Raw genomic sequence first — 24,044 nt, forward strand, 5'->3', positions numbered from 1 at the left:
TGAGAATTATTTAGGAGATTGTACGTTACTGAGTTATTAAATAAATGCGTGCGCATAAATTTATTTTGTAATAATTTTTTTGATTACACACTTGTGACTTGCGGTTGCCAAAAAGAAAAGAAATAAAATAAATTATACTTTCTTGGCCTTAATCGAAATGTATGTCGTACATTTTTTGCATTTTTGCATGATTTAACGATCTGAAAACAAACCGGTGGCAAAAACAAAAAGACAGATTGACAACGATATTGGATTCTGTATTTACGCAATTATCGTAATATATAAAAATAACTGGGTTGATTGTAAATTAATATTTAGTAATTACAATTGGCTAATGAATTTTACGTGAGAGTTTTTGGATAATTAAATATGCCGCTAAATTATTTCGATTCAAAAAAAAATAAAATTCTCATCAGAAATTAAGACTAGTGGCACAGGACGGTTAAAAAAAGCACTAAAAAAATTTAAAAACATTAAAAAATTAAAATTAACTCTTTGAAATTTTATTATTGTTTTAATATTAGAAGAATAATCTCGTAAAATTTGCAGGTATTTTTAGTAAAACAGTTAAAGCAATTAATTTAAAAATTTATTGTCAATTTCACTGTCAAAAAATTGCGCCTCCAAAGTGACATTTGCAAAGCCCAATATCATTACATCAAGATAGTCAACTCGGTCAACATCTTTCTGGTGCTCATGTCATCTTGCCTGTCACATTGATAAAAAACGCGTATGTTGTCAAATATTTCCCATTTTTGTGTGTGATAAAAATACGTGTCAAAATTTATTATTTTTAGGACAATATTATAATTATTATTAAACTTTTTTTTTTTTAAATAAATTTTCATTTTAAAAAACAAAACAGAAACAAAACAAAAAAAACAAATAAAAAGTGACAGATATTTTTTTTTTACTCCAAAAATTTTAATTATTATTTTAATTAAAAAATAAATGCTAATTACATTTTTTAATAATTTATTTTACATAACAATTTAAATAATTTATTATTGATTTTTAAAAAAATTTTAAATAGATCAATAACTAGGTAAATAAATGCTTGACATATCATTGTAAACAAAAAGATTAAAAAAAAATATTAGTCATCATGTCACCAGGCGTTAATGATGGCTCTAGAAAAACTGGAACTTTACCTAAAAATAATTATCGAAATGATCCAAACATAGTCCATGTATCAAATCAACAATTATCCTGGTGGTCACTCAACCATGAAAGATCATCACAGCATCCAAATAACTTGGTAAGTATTTATTTACATACATAATTAATTTTAATTTTAAAAAAATCAAAAATACTAATTTCCATCATCAGTAGAAAATTGATAAATCATTTAACAAATGGGTATATATTGTATTGATGAGTATTTTTAAATTGTTTTTTCAATGATTGCAATAAATGCTGATGATGATGTTGATGATGATGAAATAAATAAATAGTTATGATCAATTGAATATATAATAGTAAACTGTGTGTTAGAAAAGACTGAGGAAGCAAACTTTTGTTCTAAAAATAATGTTTTAAAATTTTCAAAGAGAATGGGGGAGATTAAGAATGTCTATCCAAGAATACATATCCAGATACTTCTAAGTTACTCTAGTTGGTGTATCTTTAAAACACACATTTAGTTTGGCAACTGTTATAAATAAAATATATAAAATTCATTTTGAAATTTTATCTTCACAAATGACATGTAAGATTTGTACAATAGAAATGGCTTTAAAATGAGACTTTACTGTGAAAATGTTTATTTTATTTTTTTTTTTTGTAACAGAGATAAAAATACACAATACTTATTTTTGTTTTGACTTTTTTTTAATTTAAAAATTTTTTCAGTTTGATTTGCAGCCAGTTAGTGATCGAGAATTTTTAAGAAGCACAAAGAATAGCAACACCACGAGGCCAACATCATCAGTGCCATCAACCTCTTACCAAGATCTTGCTGATATAGGTATCAATATTATTTAAATTATCACAAGAAAAAAAATGTTTGATAAATAATTTTAATAATTTATTTCAGCATCTTACAGTAATAACAATCGACAATATAATTTTACTGGAGAAGATTGTGTCCAGTGGAACGATATGGCTCAACCAGCTGATTCACGTACTCAATCATCACCACCACCACCAACACTTCCACCACTCATTAAACCAACAAATGTTGATAAAATGGTATGGATAATAATTAAACATAACTTGTTAAATTTTCATATGTAATTATCATTAATTTATTTATTTTTTTCATTCGAAATAAAGCCAGACCGTCGACAAGTTGAAAGTCGATTGAATCAAATTCGTGATTACATCAGGGTTACCACGACAATGATGGAATCATTGAGTCAATCATCTGATCCGGTTAGTTTTATTTTAATATTTTTATTATTATTAATATATTATTTAAATTTGGCAATTGATATTCGTGTGGGTGTTTAATATAGATTTTTTTTTTTTTTTATGAAAATAAACTATTTGACGCACAAGCTTAATATGGTCACATTTCAAATGACGTTTATTAATATTTTTGGAAGTTATATATTATTATTTTTATTATTTCAGAGAGCTCAAACACAACATGATAAATTAAGCAAAATGATTGAGGATTTAGGAGACAGTGAGAGTAAGCTAACAAAATTACTGGAAGATTATCGTGGAATAGAGGAGGTAATTTTAAAAATAAATATAAATTCTTAAAATAGTATTTATGTTGTGTTTTATTTTAATAATTTTATTGTATTTTAAAAAAGACTGGAGACAGAGAAAATGGTGGTGAATCAGTTGAGTCTGTATTGCGTAAAAAAATGGAAGCATCACAAAGAAAATTAGCTCAACTTCAAGAGCATCAAGCAAATTTAGTTGGTATGCAATTGCAAGTACGTGAACGTTTAAATGAAGCACGTCAAGCACAACAAGCATTGTTACTTCAAGAAAATCAAACAGCATCATCACCATCATTAGTAACAACATCAAATGTATGGGAAAATAATTCAAATTCATCACAAAATCAATTAGCAAATGATGCTGAAGTACTTGAATCTGAAACAGCTATTTTGCGTAATAAATTAGGTCAATTGAAAAATAAAAAAAAACAAATGGATAATCTTGTTGCTGAATTACAAGCTGCTGAATTACAATCAGACAGAGCAAGTTGTAGTTCAAATAATTCAAAAAATAATGAACATGATAAAGCTGCTGAATTGGAAATATTAAAATCACAATTATCACATTTAAAAGGTCTCATGGATGAAGCAACGCGAGTCAGAGAAACATTTAATACACCATATGATAATTTACCAGAATCAAATGGTGTTAATCAATTGTCTGCTGATAATGGTAATGTCAATGAACAAGATAATGACATTGCTGCATCATTAAATTCTCTTGATATTGATGAAAAATTTAATAACACCAAAGATCGTTTAACTGTCGAACAAATACAAGCTGTGACACGAGAAATGAAAGAACAACAAGTTATTCTACAAGCTGCAAGAGCTGAACTTCAACGTTTAAAAAATTCAGCTCTTTCAAATAATAATTGTGCTCCAGTGGCATCCTCAGGACACTCTGGATCAATGTCACCAATGTCATCATTGATTGGAGCTAATCAAATTGCTGATAGAAAAATTGGCAATAATAATAACAACAATATCAACAATCATAATAATCATAACAACAACAACAATAATATCAACAATGAAGTACAACAACAAACAAATAAAAAACGTCAACAATTAGAGCAACTTGTTAGAAAAGATAACAGTCATACATCAAGTGTTAATCGTGATCCTGGTGTTACAGGATGGGACAGTAGACGAGCATCAAATTCTCGTCTTAGTCATATTAGTACTCCAAATATGTGGCCAAACAATGATGCTCCTGGTTAGTAATTTAATTATATAAATGTCATTATTATTATTGTTGTTATTATTAATTTATTAATATATTTTTTAGCTGAAAGTTCAAATGAACACAGTGTTGATGGTAATATGGTGCCAGATAATTTTTTGGACATTGGAACTCAACCTACTGGTGTTGATAATGGTGTTAATTGGTGGAATTTATCAAATCCTCCTGTAAATCAACTACCACAAGGTAAATAAAATATTGTAAATTTGTAAATCTACAAAACTGGTAATATACATTATAAAAAATCTATCAAATATATTACCTATATCTATCAAATTTTATTTAGACAATAAAAAAAAAAATTATTAGAAAAAAAATATCTATACAAGACTTGATTTATTAGGTACAGTAGCCCCTGCTGAATATTATCGTCAATTATTGATGAATTCACAAGCCCAACAATTGCAATTAATGAGCACAACAATGCAACAATGCTGTCAATTAATATGGTCACAACAAAGAGAATTACAAACAATGAGAACATCAATAACACAACTACAACAACAAGTTAGACAAACAAATAATCAATCACGTATTGATGTTATTAATGAAACATCTGAAGGATATTCAAATTTAAATCAATCAAATCGTCATCATGATAATAATAATTTGGATACAACACTTCCACCAAGTTCATCACTTCCAAATCTTGTATCATTACCCAATCATCCATCATCAAATCATTCACATACATCTGTTATTGCTTCGGCAAATTCACAACAAAATCATCATCATCATCAACAATTGAATAATCAGGTACCACCCGGTAATCGTACCAACAACTATTGGGATAATTTTAGAAGGTAAAAACATCACTATTAATCAAAAAGAAAAAAAAAAAAAAAAACAACAATACGTTAAATATTTTACAATCAATTTATTAATTATCGGTTTGCAAATTTATTTTCGGTGTAATACAATTTATGTGTATTATTAAACAATAAAATAATCAACACAATTGTCTTTATAAATTATCAACCGGTCAATGTTTATTTTATTTAAAATTAATTTTTTTTATCCTTTTCAAAATTGAAAAAAAAAAAAAAAACAAGGATGATTTGAAAGAAAAGGTTTGTTTTTTTTTTTAGGTACGTAATGTATTTTGATCGTTTGAATAATTTAAAAAATAATTTTTACGTATTTTTCTTTGTTATATGACTAACAAATAAATTTAAAAATTAAGCTGATTAAATAAATTTTCATTTAATAATTTGAGCATGTTTTTTTTTTTTTTTTTTTTTCATTATTAAAATAATTTTTTTGTGTTGATGAATGATTTGATTGTTTTTTGTTTCATTTTTTTTTTTTTTTTTGTGTTGATTGGTTTGTCTTGCAGTTATTCCCGACAAAATTTATTATCTGGTAATTCTAAAAGTGAAACACAACCTGGTCAATCTGGCAATACATCAGGAACAAGTGGATCATTTATGTGAGTATAATTAATTTTTTTTAAATACAAAATTTATAACTAATTTATAAATTTATTGACAGACGTGATAAACGTAATCGTGAAAATGTAGCTGAAAATTTATCACTGGCATCATTATCAAGTTCAGATGTTCAGTATCCATTGAATTTTCAACTTCAATCAAATTTGCAATCACAAGATCGTGAATTAACAACAGCAAGAAGTAACATAGACAATACAATTGACAATGGAACAACCCAACAAGTTGATAATTATTGGGAAGAAGCACATTCATTTAGACTAGCACCTGATAATAATGAAGATCTTTATTGTCTACGTCATCTTAGTGATGAAATGAGAGATGTATTACAATCTCTTGTTGCATCAAATAGAAGAAGACCAGATTATCTTGTTATTATTTTGAGAGAAATTAAATCAATTTGTGATGATCAAAGACTTCGACCAAGATTATTACGTTCATTAAGAGCTCTTCAAGATGCACAATCATCAAGAAATAAATCGGTAAATTATTTTCATCGTAATAATATTAATTTATAATTAATTGTAATTATTATTTTTTATAGAATGAAACTATTGATCAAACAGCAAGTGACAGTTGTCAATCAAGTGATGATGATTCAGATGTTGGAGCACTAGCTGGTTCATTGCTTAATTCAAATCCTGATAATCAATTTGTAACAGATTTTTTAATGCCAGGATCAATCAGGATTCCTGGATCAGCTATTTCAGATTATGAATTTGAAGTAAATGTCTATTTTAATTGACCAAGTATTAATGATTTTTTTCTTACAATTAATTTGCCTTTGCATTATTTTAGGGAGGAGCTATGCAAATGGATAATATCATTGCAATTAATTCAATTGCACCATCATTAGCACCAGCCTACAATGAAGATCTTGCTGAAGCTGATCAATCACGTCCTGAAGTTACAAATAATCAACAGGTGCTTTAATTTTGTTTTATCATTTTATTATTTTTTTAAATTTAAAAAAAAAAAAGTGTTTATTTTTATTTACAAGTTTATTATTTTTATTTAATTTCAAACGTGTAGATGTCTTTGAATGATGGAACTAATGATGCTATTGATAGTCAAGATAATCAAGTATCTGCTACACTTAATTCATCATCATCATCATCATCATCATCAACATCATCATCAAATATTGAGACGAATCCTGTATTATTTGATGCACAAAATTCAAATAATAATAATCAAATTGTTGAAAATTCAACACTCGATAGAATTCCAACACGTTTAAATCATCATTAAAATTAATTTATTAAATCTCATAATTCCAATAATAAAAAAAAATATACTATTTAACTATAATAATATTAAACAAAATTACTAATCGAAAAATTTGGATTTAAAAATGAAAAAAAAATTTAACAAATTAATTTATTGCTTGTATTATTATAAAATATTTATATGATAAATAAAATTTTTAAACAACCTAAAATTGATAGAAAAGTAAATTTTTATTGATCCATTACAATCCATTATACAATTTAAATCATCATGTTATAATTTATCAATATTATAAACAACAAATGCACTCTTACAAAATTAGTTTTTTTTCTTTTTGTTTGTTTCTCTTTATCAATTTAATAATAATATATAAAAACCATGATAATAATTAGTATAATATATGAATGATTGAAATGTTAATTTAAAATTCATCATTGTGTATTTGTTGTTGTGTATGATAATGATAAGTGGTACAACCATGTGTTTCCATTAACATTTCCTCATAATCAACATGATTATTTGAGGCACTATTTATCAATTCCTTACCAATATTATTTTTATATATTAATTTAATATTATTGCTATTTGATTTTTTACAATAACCATTAACTATTAAACATAATGGTGACGAGACATTATGCATCTGTGACGATCCTCTTCTTGCAACACATATCTGTTTGTTACAACCGCCTCTGAAAATATTTTATTAATTTAAAATGTTTATTTAACTAATTCAAAGACTACATTTTAATATAAAAAATAAAAAAAATAATAAATTCTTTAAATTCAATTGAATTGCATCAACTTGTTTTTTTTATTTTTAATTTTTTTTTCATGTTTATTTTTGAATGCGGTCAGATGAATGTAGATGCAATGCATGTTGTTTTTTTTTTTAAATTTATTTATGTTTATTTTAATGATGTAGATTTAAAAATAATATTAAATAATCTTTTAAAAATAAAAATAGCAATGATATAATGAAAATTAAATTCAATGATAATAAAAAATAAATTCAAGTAAAAATTTTTAAGAAATTTCATTTACCTTGTTTAAATTTTTTAAACTGTCCATTTGTTTGTTCAAATATCATCATGAGATCATCAGTATTATTTCTTTTACGATTTTTGTATCTTTCAAAATCTGGTATTGTATTATTAATCAAATGATTATTATTAAAACCATTATCGTTATCATCAGTTTCCATTGCTGATGATTTATTCAAAAAATAATTATTACCATTACAATCATTATTATTATTTTGTACCGGTATTTTATTTAACATAAACATTGATGTATTGTTATTGATATTATTATTGTCATTGTTGTTGTTATAATTATTAGCATCAATGACTCGTTCACCATTATTTAAAAATTGTACATCTGGTACACATGATTCTTGTTGACAATCATTGTTATTATTTTTTAATACCGGTGCTACATAACCATAATAACTATTTGAAGATATAAATGATGGTACAACTCTATCATTATTATTACAATTATTGTTTATATTTTTAGTTGCCATTTTTAAATATTTATAATACAAGAAAATTCAATTTTTTTATATAAATTAATCAGATTGATATATATTTTGGCAGTGTTTGTTGTAATATTACAAATATTATTTTTAATTATAAATAATAACAATTATTTTGTTTTAAAAAAAAAGAGAAAATAATTGTTGTTTATATTTTAGTATTTGTTTTGAATTGTTGTCGTGTATTATTTTTGTTTTTGTTTACAAAAATGTGAAATGCACGTGAATGAAAATTCGTTATTTTTTTTTTCTATGTTTTTTCTATTAACTGTGATATAATGTTAAACACACACACACTAGTGTAAAAGTTTAATTTTAACAGTGAGAAATTAAATAAATTTTTTTATGGAAAAAAAAAAAAAAAAAGTAGCTATGAAAGTGTTTGTTGTTTGTAGTTTTAAGTGAATATGAAAAATGAGTTTTTGAATTTTTGAATTTAGTCAGTTTGTGATGTTTGGCAGTGTTGTTTATACAATTATTTATTACAAATAATAATTAATAATTAATATTAAATAACAATTAGACGCGATTTACAAGCAAAAAAAAAAAAACACCAACATAAGCCACAAGGTTTTCAAGCAACTGGCTTTTTTTTTTTTCATGATGCCGATTAACGCATCAACGATTTCGGGGTTACTCGAGTACAACCGAAGACAAACGAACTTATCTCGGAACAAGCCGATGTTACCCGAATTCACACAGGAGATGTTTGTTTTTTTTTTTTTTTTTTAATTTGTTTATTAGATTTATTTTTAAATTATTGTAAAAAAAAAAAAAAAGAAACAAAATCAATTTAGAATCTATGAAGAAATTGTTGAGCAATTTATTTTCGACAAATAAAAATTATAAAAAAAAATATTGAAAATCAATTTATTTATTTATACTAAAAATTTATAATACACTATACACATCTTGACTATTGATGAATCAATATTTTGTTGATTAATTTTTTAAATTTTCAATAATTTCATGGGGACTTAAACATTCATTTAAATTTTGTACAGTTGGACAATTTAGCCATGTGTTGATGGCTTTTTCATTTACATTATTTTCATCATCATTCTTCAATGCAAGTTGAAATTCCTTGACAATATCAGTTGTATTATTAAAATCAACTTCAGGAACTTCAGTTTCACTTAGTGATTTAATTGTTTGTATTTCTGGCCACAACTAAAATCACAAATTAATTTAGAAAATAATTAAATATTTAATGGTAATAAATCTTTACCGATTTCCATGATGTTGTTATTGTTGATGTTGTCACCATGTTCCATGATCTAGCTAGCCAAAAAACTGCCTCTCTAATTGTTATGCTTTTTAAAATTTCAGCTAGACATTTATTTGCTGTTAATTCTTTAACAACAAATTCCAATAATATTTTTCTATAAATTGTTTTAAGATTTTGTAAACAACCTTGTTCCATTGGTTGAAGAATTGATGTCATATTTTGTGGTAAATAAATTACCTCTATATCACCACTTTTAAGATTTTGTCCATTCGTTCCATAATCATCAGTAAAAAGTATAGCTTTTGTTGGTAAATTTTTTTTTTCTAACTCTTTACTGATGAATGGAACAAATTCATAATAAAACCAATTTGTAAATATATCATTTGACATCCAGGCACTCTTCTGATGTTTATAACTAACTGGTAAATGTTGTAGATTTTTAATTGCTCTTGGTTTTGCATATTTACCAATGACAATTAGTGGTGGTTTAATTGTACCAGAAGCATTACTACATGCCATCACAGTGATACGTTCATTTTTACCTTTTGCACCAGTTGCACCAACTTCATCTTGAGTATACAAATTTTTCTTTGGCATTTGACGAAAATTAATACCAGTTTCATCAGCATTAAATACTTGATCAGGTGTTAATCCACGACTTTTAATAATTTCATCAAATTTATTATGATATTCAGTGACAATATCAGAATCTTCACATGAAATTATATTTTTTATATGATGACGATTTTTCCATTTACTCAACCAACCATCACTTGCATCAAAACTTTTAGATAAACCTAAATTTTGCCAAAAAAAAATTGCCTGTGATTTTATTATTGGACCACTTAATTGAGCACCAGATTTTTTTTGTTCTTTAAACCATTGCCATGTTGCTTTGTCAACAAGTGGATTATCAACTTGACGAAGACGTTTCATATTATTTGCTTGAACAGCATGAATTAATTCACGTTGCATATTTAATAATTTTTCATCTTTTTTCCATCCACAAACTGTTGAATGTCCAACTCCCAATTGTCTAGCAATTTCAGTTGATGTTTTTTTTTTTTTTTCAATTTCATCTAGTGCATCTAGCTTTTCTTGAATACTCACTGTTTTTCTTTTTTTTTTTTCAGGTTCAAGTGACATATTTTAGCTTCAAATAAATCCACTTTAATTGACAATTCAAAATTTATTCATTAATTTATAAAGCAATATTTATATGTAATGTTTTAACAATAACAACAAATAATTACATATGCAAATAGAAATCACATGTAGCCACAATTTTTATACACAAGTATTTGACTGTGTTGAATAATTTTCAGCACACAGATACACACACATAAGTACACATGACACTAGCGCAGCATTAAGATCAACAACAATACAACAACGAACTTCTAGAAGAATAAAAAATATATTGTCAGCCTTTTTTATCAAGATGCTGAAGACAATAATGTTTATATAAATTTTTAGCAAATGAAAAAATTTGATTTTCAATAATTGTTTAATAATTGAGCGAATAAATTGTATTTTTATTGAGATCTTCTTCAAGAACAATATATTTTTTTGCTTCTTAATATCTATAAATTTTGATGTTACAAATTTATTTTTTAGACTTTGATTTATATATCCTCATATCAGCAATATTTTGTTTAGTTATTTCACTTTTTCCATTCATAAATGGAATTAATAGCTGTGGTATTTTAATATTTCCTTCCTTGGTTTGATATGTTTCACAAATAGCCATCAACATTCTGGGTACAGCACAAGCAGTACCATTTAAAGTATGAACAAATTTTAATTCATTATCATTTTTATATTTAATATTTAATCTTCTTGATTGATAATCAGTACAATTACTAGTACTTGATAATTCACCAAAGCCTTTTTTACCAGAATACCATCCTTCAATATCAAATTTACGATTTGCTGGTGCACCAAGTTCATGTGATGCCATGTCAATTATGTTAAAACTCAATCCTAAATCTTTGAATAAATTTTCTTGTATTTCAACTAAATTATCTAACATATCACATGAATTTTTTTCATCTGTACATATAAACATTTCAACTTTAGTAAATTGATGAACTCTATAAATACTTGGTTCATCAATATTATTTGATATTTCAGCTCTAAAACATCTACTAACAGCAGCAAGTTTAAGTGGTAATTCTTCATGTGGTATTATTGAATCAATAAGTTTTGATGCCAACGACATTTCAGCTGTTCCTGATAGACTCAAATCATCACCATAATTATCAGTTAATGAATAAATAAAATTTCTTTCTCCACTTATATTTAATCCACATCTTTCAATGACTTTTGTTGGTAAAATATCAGGTACAGATATTAATTGAAAACCAAATTTCATTAATCTACTAATTGTATATTGAATTAGTGCCTCTTCAAGTTGAGCCAAATCACCAATTAGTATGTAACTTTTGTCACCAGCAACTGGTCCCAGTTCATCCATTCTAACTAACTTTAAACTTTTTGATAATTCATCAAATGTTTTTGGCTCAAAATCAAAATCACCTGGTACATTACATGATTTAATAATTTTTCCTTCATCTGGATAATCAAATACTTTTGGATCAGTTGTATTTGGAATTTTAGAAATTTCTTTATGCAATTCTTTTACTGAATTTTCATCATTTGCATTTTTTGATAACTCCAATACTCTGTCAATATTACCAACACCTTTTCTCTTGACAATGTTATGATTAATAATATCACGATTTGCAGGATTACAAATAAATTCAGTATTAAATTCAGCTTCTGGTATTTTTAATTTAGTATTAATTATTTTTTTATTTATTTCATTTATCTGAAACTTTATTAACACAAATTAATTATTGTATTATAAATTTATTATTTAATAATGAAATACTTACTTGTGCTTTTGAACAAAAATAACGTTGATTAGCCAATTGCCGAATTATTTTATTCATTGTTGTTGTTGTTAATTTTAAGTCATAAATATTATTTTATTTTATAATCATGCATTGATTGTTGATATAAACAAAAAATAATTATTATTATTTTAATGGCGATGAAATCCGAATAGAGCCGAATGTCTTGAGAAAAAAAAAAACTCGTGACTCGTGCACTCGTGGTTGGCGTCAAATTTATTTATTTATTTATCCAAGGCACCGCTTCTCTTTGTTTATTATTAATTTAAAGTTTTTTCTAAAAACAACATGGATTTTTGGAATGAATTTTTAAAGAGCATTGATGATTTAAAACTTGGTTTTTTCGTTGCTTTGGCATTGGGCTATGGACTCTACAGGTTATCCAAGATAACAATTAAACCTGAAACGACGACAAATGATAATGACATGGTGAGTAATATTTTTATCTATAAAATTAAACAAATTTGTGACATAAAAGTTGATAAATTTATAGTGATAATTTAATGTTTATTGATTTTAACAGATGATTGATGATACAAATGGAGAATACAAGATGGTATTGGTCATCAGAAATGATTTAAAAATGGGAAAAGGAAAAGTAGCTGCTCAATGTGCACATGCTGCTGTTGCTGGTTATGCTGCTGCAATGAAAATACCAAAATATTTACAAGCCTGGGAAGAATCTGGACACAAAAAAATAACTCTCAAGGTTTATTTCAAATCTCTTGATAAACATTCATCAATTTTTATGTTAAAAAAAATATATCTAAATAATTTTATTTTAATTCTTGTAGGTTGATAGTGTTGAAGAATTAGATAAAATTAAAAAAGAAGCTAAGAAAAAAGGTTTAATTGCTGTTACTATTCAAGATGCTGGACGTACACAAATTGCTGCTGGATCAAAAACAGTTTGTTGTGTTGGTCCAGGTCCAGATGAGCTTGTTGATGAAGTTACTGGACATTTAAAATTGTATTAAATTGACATTGATACATCATCATCATCAACAACAACATCAATAAAATTGAACAAAATAAAACGAACAAAAGTAAAAAATTATTATATAACAATTTTAATATTTTATTATTGAAATACTGAATCTTTTTAAGTTTATCTCAATTTATTTTGTATTCTATTTTATTATAATAGCAATAAAAAATAATATATAATTAAATTATCAAATTTATTATTAATATTCATATATATAAATACGTTGTTAACAATTAAAGTTTGGAATATTTCACATGCGATTGTACTTGCACTTTTTAATTCTAATTATTAACTAATTATTTTGTTAAAAATTTAATTTAATTATTGGACGGATATCTCTTGATATTTTACATGCGTGATAAATTATTTAAAGTCAAGATTTTATCAATGTTATAACCCGACTACCACCATAATTATATATTTCTTTATGTGTTTATTTATTTATTTATTTTTGGAATAAACACTTGGATGTTATTAATATTATAAGTTAATAATTAAAATAATGAAAATAATATTTTTATACTGCTGGTGGTGGTGCTTTTCTATGAATTTTGTTTGAACTAGTTGCACTACATTGTGATTCAGCAATTGATCTACCATCAGCTTCATCTCTACGACACAATTCTGGTTCATTTTGTAGCCAATTTTGTGTTTGACTTGTTTCTGATCGTGATAATTGTCCTTGTTCACTTTCAGTTACATTACCAACTTCTTCAAGTAACTTTGATAATGATGGCGCTAAACCAAGACCAAGATTTCTTTCATGATAAACATCAGATATTGTTGGTGTTAATTCTCGTGTTAAACCACTCAATGTTGTCATATTTCTTATGTGTGATATTCCATCATTAGTATTATTATTTATATTATTATTTTGTGATGATTCTGATTGATTTGTATCTTCATTATTTGTTGACATTCTTAATTTTCTTGGTGTACTTGTATTATTATTACCAATTTCAGTTCTAACTGATAATCTTTCAAGTACTGTTGGAGGTAATGGTGGTAATGGTTGTCTTCTTAATATTGTATTGTGTCCATTTTCCCAATCTGTAACTGAACTACTTGAACTTGAACCAGGACGAGCTATTTGATCTTGATATAAATTACGTATTCTTGTTTGATGATTTAGAGTCAATGCAACTGGTGGACTTGGTGTAAATGCAACATCAGATTCACCTGAAATTTAATTTTTAGAATTATATTTTTATATTTTTTTTTAAGAGAAAAAAAAATTATTTACCTCCTTCATTTGGATAAGTTTGTCGTGACATTGGAATACTTGGTGGTTCAGTTGTTTTTCCATCTGGTTCACCTCGATGACGTACATAACTTGCAAATGCACCACCAAGTCTTGAATGATCTGATAATGATTTTTTATCTGATTGATTAACTGAAACAAGACTCTCCATTGAACTTCCAGAATCAAGACTAAGACTCTTTGGTGCTTCTTGCGTATCTAAAAAAAAATTTAATTTAATTTATTGTCAATTTCAATGTCTGTGAAAATTAGTACAGTTTTTTTTTTTTTTTTTTTAAATAATTTATTACCAAATAATGCAAGTAATGCTTGCAATGCAAATTGTACAGCTCGTCTTGATGCTTGTTTGCCAGTTCTAAGAGTAACTTCAGATTGTCCAACTTCCATTAAATCAAATCCTAAACTTGCAAATAATTCATGTGAACCAGATGCACGCCAGACAGTAACTGGTAATGTAACTTCTTGTCCTTCTGTTGCACTACTTGCTTTTCTCATAGCTGCAATGACATCTTCACCAGCTTCTGGTGCCTAAAAAATATAATATTAAATTTAAAAATGATTTAATGATGATAGATTTTTAAAAAATATGTTGATGATGATAAGCTACCTGCAAAAGTCGAACAAGTGCATGTAAAGAAGGTTGACCAAGTCCTAATAAAGCTTGTAAACTAGCACTACAACGTGTCAGTCTTTCTTCTGGATCACTTTGTGGAAAAAATACTGATGATGGAATATTATTACCACCTGGTTCAAATCTAAAACCAACAGACATAAGTAATTCTTTCCAGCCAGTTGCTCCACCAACTTTATTTTCAATACTATGCTGTAATGTATACATGGCATTTTTTTGTCCACGATGAATACGTTGTAATGATTTTTCAACTAAATGTAAAGTAACACGTAATGCATCACGACTTTGTTCTGGTCCACCACGTAATAATTCAGCTAATGCTTGTCCCATTAATGCAACTTTATTTGATAATCTTGCATCACCACCAAATAATAACCAACCAGCCCAATTAGCTGGATGAGCAAAGTGTCTTGTATGTTGTACTGTTTGCATAGCCTCAGCAAGTGCTCTTGATGCACAAGCGCCCTGCAGCATTGCACTATAAAATGCTCTTAATAAAATTGAACCAGCAGTTGATGGTACTGGCCACATTGAAACAAGTACACTTTGTGCTCCAGCATCTAATAAACCTTTGACAATATTTTGTAATCCATTTGGTGTTATTTTTGTTGTATTATCATTATTATCAGTCCAACAATGACCACCAGATAAAACAATTAATCTTGCTGATAATCTTATTCTAATAATATCAGAGCATGTTATTAAATATTCTGGTCTATCATTTGTTTCTTCATTTTGATCTGGTGTTAATGCAAAACTTGATGAATTCCATATTATTGGTGTTGTTAAATGTATACATTCAGCATCAGGCATTGAGCCTAATACAGCTGATCTTGTTGCTTCAATACCAGTTAATGGACGTGATTCTAATATTTCAGCAACAATACCAGCTTCAGATTCAGCTGATATTGATGACTCTGGCCAGCCATTAATTTCTCTAAATTCTTCTGGTAAATTTGGATTACCAGCAACAAGTGCTGCAACTGTTGCACCACCTTCTGGCATTGGTAATTTTGAACGTTTTTTTAATGATGACAATGATGGTACGACAATTAATGAAAATCTTTCACATAGATAATCTTCACCAAAACCAGCTTGTAGTGCTGCTAATGGAGCTAAATATAATGCCTTTTCAACAACAAAAATTAAATCTTTTCTTGCTGGTGGTAAAAGATCTTCAAATGGTGCTACAAGAAGATCATATAAATTTTGTACTGAATTTGGTGATTGCCAAATTGGTCCTTTTGTACCACGACCCCATCTAACACTACCAGCTCTTGAACTTGTTGATCCAACACTAAATAAACTACTTAAACTATATGAGCTTGCATTTAAATGATGTCCACGTGTTGGTATTTTTGTTATTTCATCAATTTGTTCAGTTTGATTTGTTTCACCAAGTAAAGCTTCACGTGCTTGAATAACTTGTTCCTCAAGTGATAATCTATTGTCCAATGTTGTTGAATGAAATCTTAATAATCCACGTGTTGGTGCAAGACACCATGCATGTAATTCATTACCAACTTCACTGTAATACAATACAATACCTTTTTGACGATCAATTATATCTGAATAATGTACAATTGTATTATCATGATTTTTAATTTTTTTCGATCTTGATCTTTCAGCCCAATTTAATGATTCTTCTGGTCTATTTAAGCTGACAAGTATTTTTTGTAAATTTTCATATGTATCAGATAATAAATTAATTTTTTTTCCTGGTGAACATGGTATACTTGTTGCTCCAATAAAATCAAATGTTTCAAGTAAATTTGCTGCTTTTTCAAGTTGTTCAATAGCAATATTATGCTCACCAGCTTGCCAATGTACAAGACCAAGTCTATGACGTAATCTTGCAATTTCATCTTTTCTCATCATACCAAGACCCTCGGATAATGATAAACCAGATTGTAAATAACTTAATGATCTTGATAAATCACCACAAAAATGATGTAATCTACCAAGACTTGAAAATGCTGCTGCACGTGCTGATTGATCACCAGCAGCAGCAGCAAGACTCAATGATTGTTCTTGTAATCTAATAGCTTCTTCATACTGACCAAGTGCTTCTTGTGTTGAGCCTAAATTAGCACATGCACGTGCTTGTAAAGCTGGAGAATCTAGCTCATCAGCAATACTTAGTTCAATTTTATGATGCATTAATGCACTTGATGGATCATCCATTAATAAATATACAGCACCAAGACCACTTGTTGCTTCAGCTTGTGCTGTACGATCATTAATATCTTGTGCTAATGTCATTTGATGTGTTAAACAACTAATAGCTTGTTCATGATTACCTAATGCAGCATGAATTCTTCCTAAATCACCATATGCAGCACCTTTTGATTCAATATTATCAACTTCATGTGCAGCAACTAATCTTTTTTCAAAACAAACAAGTGCCTCTTGATAATTACCAGATGCTTCACGTGCTCTACCCAAACCACGATATGATTTTTCTTGATCTTTAATACTACGTAAACGTATTGCTAATGATAATTGTTTTTCATGACATTTAATAGCTTCATCTGGATCACCAAGTGCCTCATAACAATCACCTAAATTACCTAATGCTCTTACTTTATCAATAAGTGATGTATTATTTGTTAATGGTTCAAGTGTTGCTAATTGTTGTTCAAAATAACCAATTGAATCTTCATAATGTGCCATATTTAATCTAGCAATACCTAAATTACCTAATGCTTGTGCAACAATAGATGAATCACCACCAAGTTCTTTAGCACGATCAAGTTGTTCTTGATAACATTTAACAGCATGTGTATATTGTCCAAGATCCATATGTACAGCTCCTAAATTACCATGTGCACGACATTCACCACGTAAATCACTTGATTCTTGACGTAATGTTAATTCTTGTGTATGAAAACCTAATGCTTTATCTAAATTTTTAATTGTTCTATGTGCAATACCAAGTGCACCATATGCTGTTGCTTCAAGACTACGATCAGATGTTTGTCTTGCTAAATTTAATTGTCGTTGATGCATTTTAATAGCTTCATCTGTTTCATTTAATTTTAATAAACAATCACCAATATTACCAAGTGCACGAAATTTACCAGGTATATGTTTCATCATATGTGCTATTGCTAAATAATATTTTTGACATTCTAATGCTGTATCTAAATTATTAAGTGCCAAATGTGCTAAACCAAGATTACAATATGCTCTACCCATACCAGATTTGTCCTGCAAATCTTTAGCAAGTGCTAAATCTTGATCATAATATCTAATTGCTTCACGATGATTACCCAAACAATAATGTGCATAGCCCAAAAAATGACATGCTTTAGCTTCACCCTCAACATCATGTAATTCTTGTGATAACATTAAATAATTTTCATAATATGGTACAGCCTCATCAAATCTACCACGTGATGATAAACAATTTGCTAAATTTAATAATGCACAAGCTTCACCAGCAGCATCTTTTAATTCTCTAGCAATTGCTAAATGTGCACGATAATGTCTCATTGCTGTTTCATGTCCTTGTACAGCTTGATATGCAACAGCTAAATTACCATGTGTTGATGCTTCTGAACTTCTATCATTGACTTCTTTACTTATTGTTAATTCTTGTTTATGATATTTAATTGCTTGTTCATATAAACCCATTGCATTATATGCATTACCAATATTACCATATGCTTTACCCATACCAGCACGATCACCAAGTGTTTTACTTATTTTTAAATGTGCTTGATGTAATTTTAATGCAGCATCATGTTCACCTAATAATTGATAAACAATACCAAGATTACTACATGCACGTCCTTCAGCAATTTTATCTTTTGTTGTTAATGCAACATCAAGTTGTCGTTGATGCCATAATTTTGCTTGTAATAAATCACCAGCACATCTTGCAGCATGTCCTAAACCAGCATATGCACGTGTTTCAATTGTACGATCACCAAGTTCTTGTGCTATTTTTAATACATTTTCATGATATATCATTGATTGTGAAAAATTTCTACGATAATAATGTGATGAACCAAGATTACTAAATGCACGTGCTTCCTCAACACGATCACCAAGTTTACGTGCTATTTTTAAATGTTGTGTATGACAATCAACAGCACTATCAAATTCACCCATTGCTAAATAAACAGCACCAACATTACCAATTTCACGTGCTTCCTGTAAACGATCACCCATTTGTTTAACTAATTGTACACATTGTTTATGTGATGCAAGTGCATTTGGTAAATCACCAATTGCTGTATAAACATGACCAAGACTTGTTAATGATGATGCTGCTGCTTGTGCATCTCTACATTTCATTGCTAATACAAGTTGATATCTGTGTGATGTTAATGCTTCTTTATATGTACCTTTACTAAAATATGCTGAACCTAAATTACCATGTGCACGACATTCACCTTGTGTATCACCAAGTGAATGTGCAACATCTAAATCTTGTTGCATATAATTTATAGCTTTATCAAGTAAATTTAATGCCCAATATGCACTTGATAATGCTGAAAATACTGAACCACGAAGTTTAAGACTACATGTACCAATAACAAGAGCTGATTCTAATACACCAGCAGCTGCTTTATATTGTCCACCACCTAATAATTCTTGTCCAACAACAGATATTACAACAAATGGTGATTCATCAAGTTTCATTGCACGTAATTGTTGAAATGTTGGCTCAAGTGTTTGTCTTAATGGTGATTTTAATGATGCTTCAACTAAACCAGATAAAAGTTGACTATTTGATGGTTCACGTGCTAAACCAGTTGCAAATGCAACAAGTGCTTCACCATGACGACCTAAACATTGTAGTGCTACACCTTGACGATAATATGCCTGTTGAAAATTATTAATATCAAGTATTAATATAGGTGAATTTTATTTAATTATTTATTGACTTACTTTTGGCCATTGTGGAACAAGCTCAGTTGCACGTACTGCATCTTGAAGTGCCAATGCAAATAAACCCATTTTAAGACGTGTTGCTGATCTATTTGAGTACAATACATGACTAAGTGGATCCAGTGATAAAGCATCAGTATAAAGTTTTGCTGCCAAATTGTAATCACCATTTTGACAAGCTGCATTACTTTTACGTACTGTTTCTAGAAATAATAATCGAGAACCAGCTGCCAAGGCCGACGTACCTTCGGGTTCCACCTGTAGATTTATTAAATTATTTTGGAGTTATATTAAAGGTCAAATGTAAACCTGATTTTTAAAATTAACAAAATTAACATAACATTTATTATAAATTTTAATAATACCTAGATATAATATTATTATTATTTATTTTTTTTTGATCAATTTAAACAATTTATTTATATAAATTAATTACCTCAGAGATATCCCTATGAGACATTGTTTAAAACGAGCCGGTTGCATTGTCTTGCACTAGCATCCTCCAGGTAACAAGTGTGTTATCACATTAATCACTTGTTAATATTCATTAACGTATTATCATCATCATTATAAACATCAAAATTAATTATAAATAAATTAATTAAAAAGTATTTTTTTTATTTTTGTTTAAATAGTAAATTGTAGATATTATTTTTTGAATTAAAAAAATAATAATGAAATTAGAGTAAAATAAATAATATCAATTAAATATTAAATATTGTGAGCTTGATGTTTTCGTTGGTATGAAATAAATACCTATGATTAATATAAAAAAAAAAAATAAAAAAAAATAAATAATAAAAAGAAGGAGCAAAGGCGTCTTGAGAAGAGAAGGGGGCACCCACTGTCAGCATTCCTTAGGCACAGCCATCTTGGAATGTGACCCCAGGTACCTCCCCTTCCCTCTAGGGCCCATTGGGGCCCCACAAAGTGGTGGCCTTACTGACCCGACTTGCAAGAATGAGCGCAAACATATTTTTACCTCGCAAAATATAAAAATTATTTAAAAAAAAAAATAAAAAATTTTTTAATTTTTAAAAAAGATATTTTTCAATTATTATTAATTGTTTATTTAATTATTATTTAATAAAAATATACAATGTAATTAAATAATAACACTCATTTATATTTTTAATTAGAAAAAATTATATATATTTTTTTTTTTTTTTGTTTTTCAACATTATTTGATTGCTAAAAAAATTACTATCATGTATAAATATATTATTGTTTTATTTTTGTTTTAACTATTTATTTATTTTTTAGGAATGAATTATTATTGGAATGAATTGTTAGTATATTAATCAACTGTTCAAAGTTTTTCATTCATTTTTATCATTAATTCATTGTATAAATAATTGAAAGTTTTTTTTTTATGTTAATTGATTAATAATTTATCACAAACAATTGATCAAAGTTAAAGAAAAAAAATGAATTAAAAATAAATTGATTGGCGTTGTTAATTGAACAGTGACTTACCCTAAATTGTCGACAATGTTTTTTCTAATTAATTTGTATATGTACATCAAAGTATCTCTGTATAATTGAACAAAAAAGAAGAAAAGAAAAAAAGAAAAAAAAAAAAAAGTATAATCAATTGCTTGATATGGCATTTAAAGATTAACTGATAATAATAAAAAATAATTATGGCCAGACTTTCTTGAAAAGATCCATGAATGAATCATAAATCATAAATGTTATTGCAACATCAAGACAAACTCTTCCTAATCTTGGTACAGTTCCTTTGTAAAATGCTCTTGGTCCTTCATTTTTCCATACTTGAACAGCACAATCCAAGCTACTCTTGTATTTTGATGCTTCAAGACCCTGAAAATTAATTTAAACAAATTTTTTTATTTATCAATTTATCAATCAACAGTTTTAAATTTAGATTTGCTTTTTTTATTTTTTTTTTTTAAATTACCTGCATCCTTGTTTTTACAACGTCAATTGGTGTATTGCCAAATACAGATGCTGCACCAGCACATGCACCAAATAAACCAATCATTGGTTTTGGTACTACTTTATTATTATCATCACCACGATAATAATCTTTCATTGTTTCCATAACGAAAAATCTTATGGCTTGATTTGAACCCTGTTTCATTATTGTTGGCATTAATCCTTGATAAATTCCCTTGAATCCTATTAATAATTACAATTTTTTTTTTTATCAACAAAAATATCATAAGCATCATCACATCATCATTTATTTTCAGCCAAACTTGTTTGTGAATTTATTTTTTCATTTTCAAAATCAATAAACTCGTCAACATTATTATTATCATTTTTTTTTTTTAAATTATATAACAGAGAACTTTGAACTGATGTTTTTTATTTTCAAACGTCATTATGTCAATAATAATATTCAAGGTATAATTTATTCAAAATTAATTTTAATAATTAATTCCATCAGACTATTTAAATTTTTATATAATAAATTTTTATGATTATTCATATTAAAAATGTGTCGATTGATAAGTTTATCATGATGATAAATCATGCCGATTATTTAGTTGCAGAGTCCATCGGCTGATTGTTACATAATAATTAAACATCTGATCAATGAACTCTTTTTTTTTTTTAATTTAAAAAATAATAATAATAATAGCAATGAAAAATAATGAGGATTATATTTAAAAAAAAAAAAATATATACCATTTTCTTTGACAATGAGACTGACTCCATGAAAAAATCCTTGAAATCTTGGATTACCAGATCTTTGATCATTGATAAATTTAACTTTAACTGTTTCCATTGGTGTTACAGCTAATATTGCCTCAGACACACCAGCACAAAGACCAGCTAATAATTTTCTTTGTGCATTTAATTTTCCTTCATCATCAACAAGTTGTTTTTTAACTGTTTCAAATGATCCAAATCTAACTGCTGATTTTGGTATTGAGCCATAAACCAATACTGATAAACCACGATACAATCCAAAAAATCCATTTGTATTTATTGTTTTTTTAACACAATCATAAATTCCATTGTATTGTTTACCAGCACCAGTTTTACCATCTAATTGTAATTGAGTTTTAACATATTCCGTTGGATATGTTATGCATATTTCAATACCACCAGTTATTCCACCTTAAAAAAATCATCAATTATTATTATTTTATTATTCTCATGTCACCTTGAAAATCAAGTTGAGGTTGGAGTAATTTTTTTTTATTTTTAAATGCTCCATTGATTTTATATTTTTAAAATGGCTATTTATTGATTTTATATTTATTATTTTGGCAAATTTTCAAATAATAATAAAAACAAGTTTTAGTAGGTATATCATAACAAATAATAAATAAATAAATAAAATACAAGTCATGCTATTTTCTGTATGTCAAATGGAGTTGATTATCAGGTGTTTTATATTTTTAAATTTAAATATATATTAAATGATTATTAAAATATTAAATTTGAAATAATTAGGATATTACCGGCAATAATTCCTTTGAGACCAATATTTCCAGAGGATGGGGCGGTGGCAGATTTATCTTGGAGCCGGGGTTTTGATAGATGAGGATTTCCAATAACATCATTACCGCGTGATGTAAAAACTTGATTTTTTTGCCACAGTGGATCGATTATCACGGTGTCGGATTTTTCTAAATTTTTATCACTCTCCATTCTTCAATACAACCGCGTATTTAAAAACGTAATATTATTATTATTGGTTGTTGTTGTTGATGTTGTTTTTTATTTATTTTTATTGTCAACCACTTGAAGACACTTTTTTTTTTTTTTAATTAAACACGCCGGTTCCAGCCAACTCGCTTTCTCTCTCAAACACTTGTCATTGCTTGTCTTGCTTGTCATCTATTATACACATCCCCACTATTTATTTTTTTAAAAAATGCGTGCGCAAGTTGAATTTACATTTGAAAAATATATTATCAACTAATTATATTTTTATCTGTATAATTTATAAACTGGTTTAATAACAAAAAGGCAAACAATTGTTTGATAAAAATTTTTTTTTTTTTATT

At 27.4% G+C, this 24,044-nt stretch overlaps 7 protein-coding genes across 8 annotated transcripts; 2 read left to right on the top strand and 5 right to left on the bottom strand.

Moving 5' to 3' along the window:
• The first annotated feature begins 194 nt into the window (after positions 1–194).
• Positions 195–6,810, top strand: LOC122848353 (putative uncharacterized protein DDB_G0286901). Of its 2 annotated transcripts, none has more exons than XM_044146365.1 (13): positions 195–1,258; positions 1,852–1,966; positions 2,036–2,190; positions 2,275–2,373; positions 2,575–2,679; positions 2,763–3,894; positions 3,967–4,107; positions 4,265–4,724; positions 5,258–5,350; positions 5,413–5,851; positions 5,914–6,093; positions 6,168–6,293; positions 6,402–6,810. In XM_044146365.1, exons 1-13 carry the CDS (start codon positions 1,106–1,108, stop codon positions 6,618–6,620), a joined length of 3,417 nt encoding a protein of 1,138 aa, XP_044002300.1. In that variant the 5' UTR covers positions 195–1,105; the 3' UTR covers positions 6,621–6,810. The 2 variants fall into 2 exon arrangements, with proteins under 2 accessions (XP_044002300.1, XP_044002301.1); XM_044146366.1 differs by lacking the exon at positions 195–1,258 and adding an exon at positions 1,582–1,708 and having other exon boundaries at positions 6,402–6,675.
• A 139-nt stretch (positions 6,811–6,949) lies between these two features.
• LOC122848445 (GATA zinc finger domain-containing protein 15-like) lies at positions 6,950–8,178 on the bottom strand. The gene is made up of 2 exons (XM_044146526.1): positions 7,644–8,178; positions 6,950–7,289 (listed from the first exon to the last, which is right to left on the bottom strand). The coding sequence occupies exons 1-2, from the start codon at positions 8,122–8,124 to the stop codon at positions 7,021–7,023; spliced, it is 750 nt and encodes a 249-aa protein (XP_044002461.1). The 5' UTR covers positions 8,125–8,178; the 3' UTR covers positions 6,950–7,020.
• Positions 8,179–8,279: 101 nt separating this feature from the next.
• On the bottom strand, positions 8,280–10,510 carry LOC122848408 (tigger transposable element-derived protein 2-like). Its single transcript, XM_044146474.1, has 2 exons — positions 9,365–10,510; positions 8,280–9,306 (listed from the first exon to the last, which is right to left on the bottom strand). Exons 1-2 carry the CDS (start codon positions 10,508–10,510, stop codon positions 9,079–9,081), a joined length of 1,374 nt encoding a protein of 457 aa, XP_044002409.1. The 3' UTR covers positions 8,280–9,078.
• A 28-nt stretch (positions 10,511–10,538) lies between these two features.
• LOC122848417 (serine--tRNA ligase, chloroplastic/mitochondrial) lies at positions 10,539–12,366 on the bottom strand. Its single transcript, XM_044146486.1, has 2 exons — positions 12,262–12,366; positions 10,539–12,200 (listed from the first exon to the last, which is right to left on the bottom strand). The coding sequence occupies exons 1-2, from the start codon at positions 12,316–12,318 to the stop codon at positions 10,971–10,973; spliced, it is 1,287 nt and encodes a 428-aa protein (XP_044002421.1). The 5' UTR covers positions 12,319–12,366; the 3' UTR covers positions 10,539–10,970.
• An 81-nt stretch (positions 12,367–12,447) lies between these two features.
• Positions 12,448–13,451, top strand: LOC122848455 (peptidyl-tRNA hydrolase 2, mitochondrial-like). Its single transcript, XM_044146537.1, has 3 exons — positions 12,448–12,708; positions 12,803–12,988; positions 13,074–13,451. The coding sequence occupies exons 1-3, from the start codon at positions 12,568–12,570 to the stop codon at positions 13,254–13,256; spliced, it is 510 nt and encodes a 169-aa protein (XP_044002472.1). The 5' UTR covers positions 12,448–12,567; the 3' UTR covers positions 13,257–13,451.
• On the bottom strand, positions 13,334–20,694 carry LOC122848345 (tetratricopeptide repeat protein 28). Its single transcript, XM_044146344.1, has 6 exons — positions 20,495–20,694; positions 20,059–20,316; positions 15,136–19,992; positions 14,819–15,056; positions 14,511–14,726; positions 13,334–14,446 (listed from the first exon to the last, which is right to left on the bottom strand). The coding sequence occupies exons 1-6, from the start codon at positions 20,516–20,518 to the stop codon at positions 13,785–13,787; spliced, it is 6,255 nt and encodes a 2,084-aa protein (XP_044002279.1). The 5' UTR covers positions 20,519–20,694; the 3' UTR covers positions 13,334–13,784.
• An 807-nt stretch (positions 20,695–21,501) lies between these two features.
• Positions 21,502–23,881, bottom strand: LOC122848429 (putative tricarboxylate transport protein, mitochondrial). Its single transcript, XM_044146505.1, has 4 exons — positions 23,496–23,881; positions 22,714–23,148; positions 21,980–22,200; positions 21,502–21,882 (listed from the first exon to the last, which is right to left on the bottom strand). Exons 1-4 carry the CDS (start codon positions 23,683–23,685, stop codon positions 21,700–21,702), a joined length of 1,029 nt encoding a protein of 342 aa, XP_044002440.1. The 5' UTR covers positions 23,686–23,881; the 3' UTR covers positions 21,502–21,699.
• Between the last annotated feature and the right edge of the window lie 163 nt (positions 23,882–24,044).

This window comes from Aphidius gifuensis, linkage group LG2 (genome assembly GCF_014905175.1).
Source record: "Aphidius gifuensis isolate YNYX2018 linkage group LG2, ASM1490517v1, whole genome shotgun sequence".
NCBI classification, from domain to species: Eukaryota; Metazoa; Arthropoda; class Insecta; order Hymenoptera; family Braconidae; genus Aphidius; species Aphidius gifuensis.

Coding starts and splice junctions, on each gene's coding strand:
- LOC122848417 (XM_044146486.1), bottom strand. CDS start 12,318: ATGAATAAAATAATTCGGCAATTGGCTAATCAACGTTATTTTTGTTCA. Junction 12,201..12,261: donor ATTTTTGTTCAAAAGCACAA/GTAAGTATTTCA, acceptor GTGTTAATAAAG/TTTCAGATAAATGAAATAAA.
- LOC122848455 (XM_044146537.1), top strand. CDS start 12,568: ATGGATTTTTGGAATGAATTTTTAAAGAGCATTGATGATTTAAAACTT. Junction 12,709..12,802: donor CGACAAATGATAATGACATG/GTGAGTAATATT, acceptor TGATTTTAACAG/ATGATTGATGATACAAATGG. Junction 12,989..13,073: donor ACAAAAAAATAACTCTCAAG/GTTTATTTCAAA, acceptor TAATTCTTGTAG/GTTGATAGTGTTGAAGAATT.
- LOC122848408 (XM_044146474.1), bottom strand. CDS start 10,510: ATGTCACTTGAACCTGAAAAAAAAAAAAGAAAAACAGTGAGTATTCAA. Junction 9,307..9,364: donor TAACAACATCATGGAAATCG/GTAAAGATTTAT, acceptor TTGTGATTTTAG/TTGTGGCCAGAAATACAAAC.
- LOC122848445 (XM_044146526.1), bottom strand. CDS start 8,124: ATGGCAACTAAAAATATAAACAATAATTGTAATAATAATGATAGAGTT. Junction 7,290..7,643: donor GTTTAAAAAATTTAAACAAG/GTAAATGAAATT, acceptor ATATTTTCAGAG/GCGGTTGTAACAAACAGATA.
- LOC122848345 (XM_044146344.1), bottom strand. CDS start 20,518: ATGTCTCATAGGGATATCTCTGAG. Junction 20,317..20,494: donor CTCATAGGGATATCTCTGAG/GTAATTAATTTA, acceptor ATAAATCTACAG/GTGGAACCCGAAGGTACGTC. Junction 14,447..14,510: donor AACTTATCCAAATGAAGGAG/GTAAATAATTTT, acceptor ATTAAATTTCAG/GTGAATCTGATGTTGCATTT.
- LOC122848353 (XM_044146365.1), top strand. CDS start 1,106: ATGTCACCAGGCGTTAATGATGGCTCTAGAAAAACTGGAACTTTACCT. Junction 1,967..2,035: donor CCAAGATCTTGCTGATATAG/GTATCAATATTA, acceptor AATTTATTTCAG/CATCTTACAGTAATAACAAT. Junction 6,094..6,167: donor TTTCAGATTATGAATTTGAA/GTAAATGTCTAT, acceptor GCATTATTTTAG/GGAGGAGCTATGCAAATGGA.
- LOC122848429 (XM_044146505.1), bottom strand. CDS start 23,685: ATGGAGAGTGATAAAAATTTAGAAAAATCCGACACCGTGATAATCGAT. Junction 23,149..23,495: donor TCTCAAAGGAATTATTGCCG/GTAATATCCTAA, acceptor GATTTTTTTAAG/GTGGAATAACTGGTGGTATT. Junction 22,201..22,713: donor TCTCATTGTCAAAGAAAATG/GTATATATTTTT, acceptor AATTATTAATAG/GATTCAAGGGAATTTATCAA.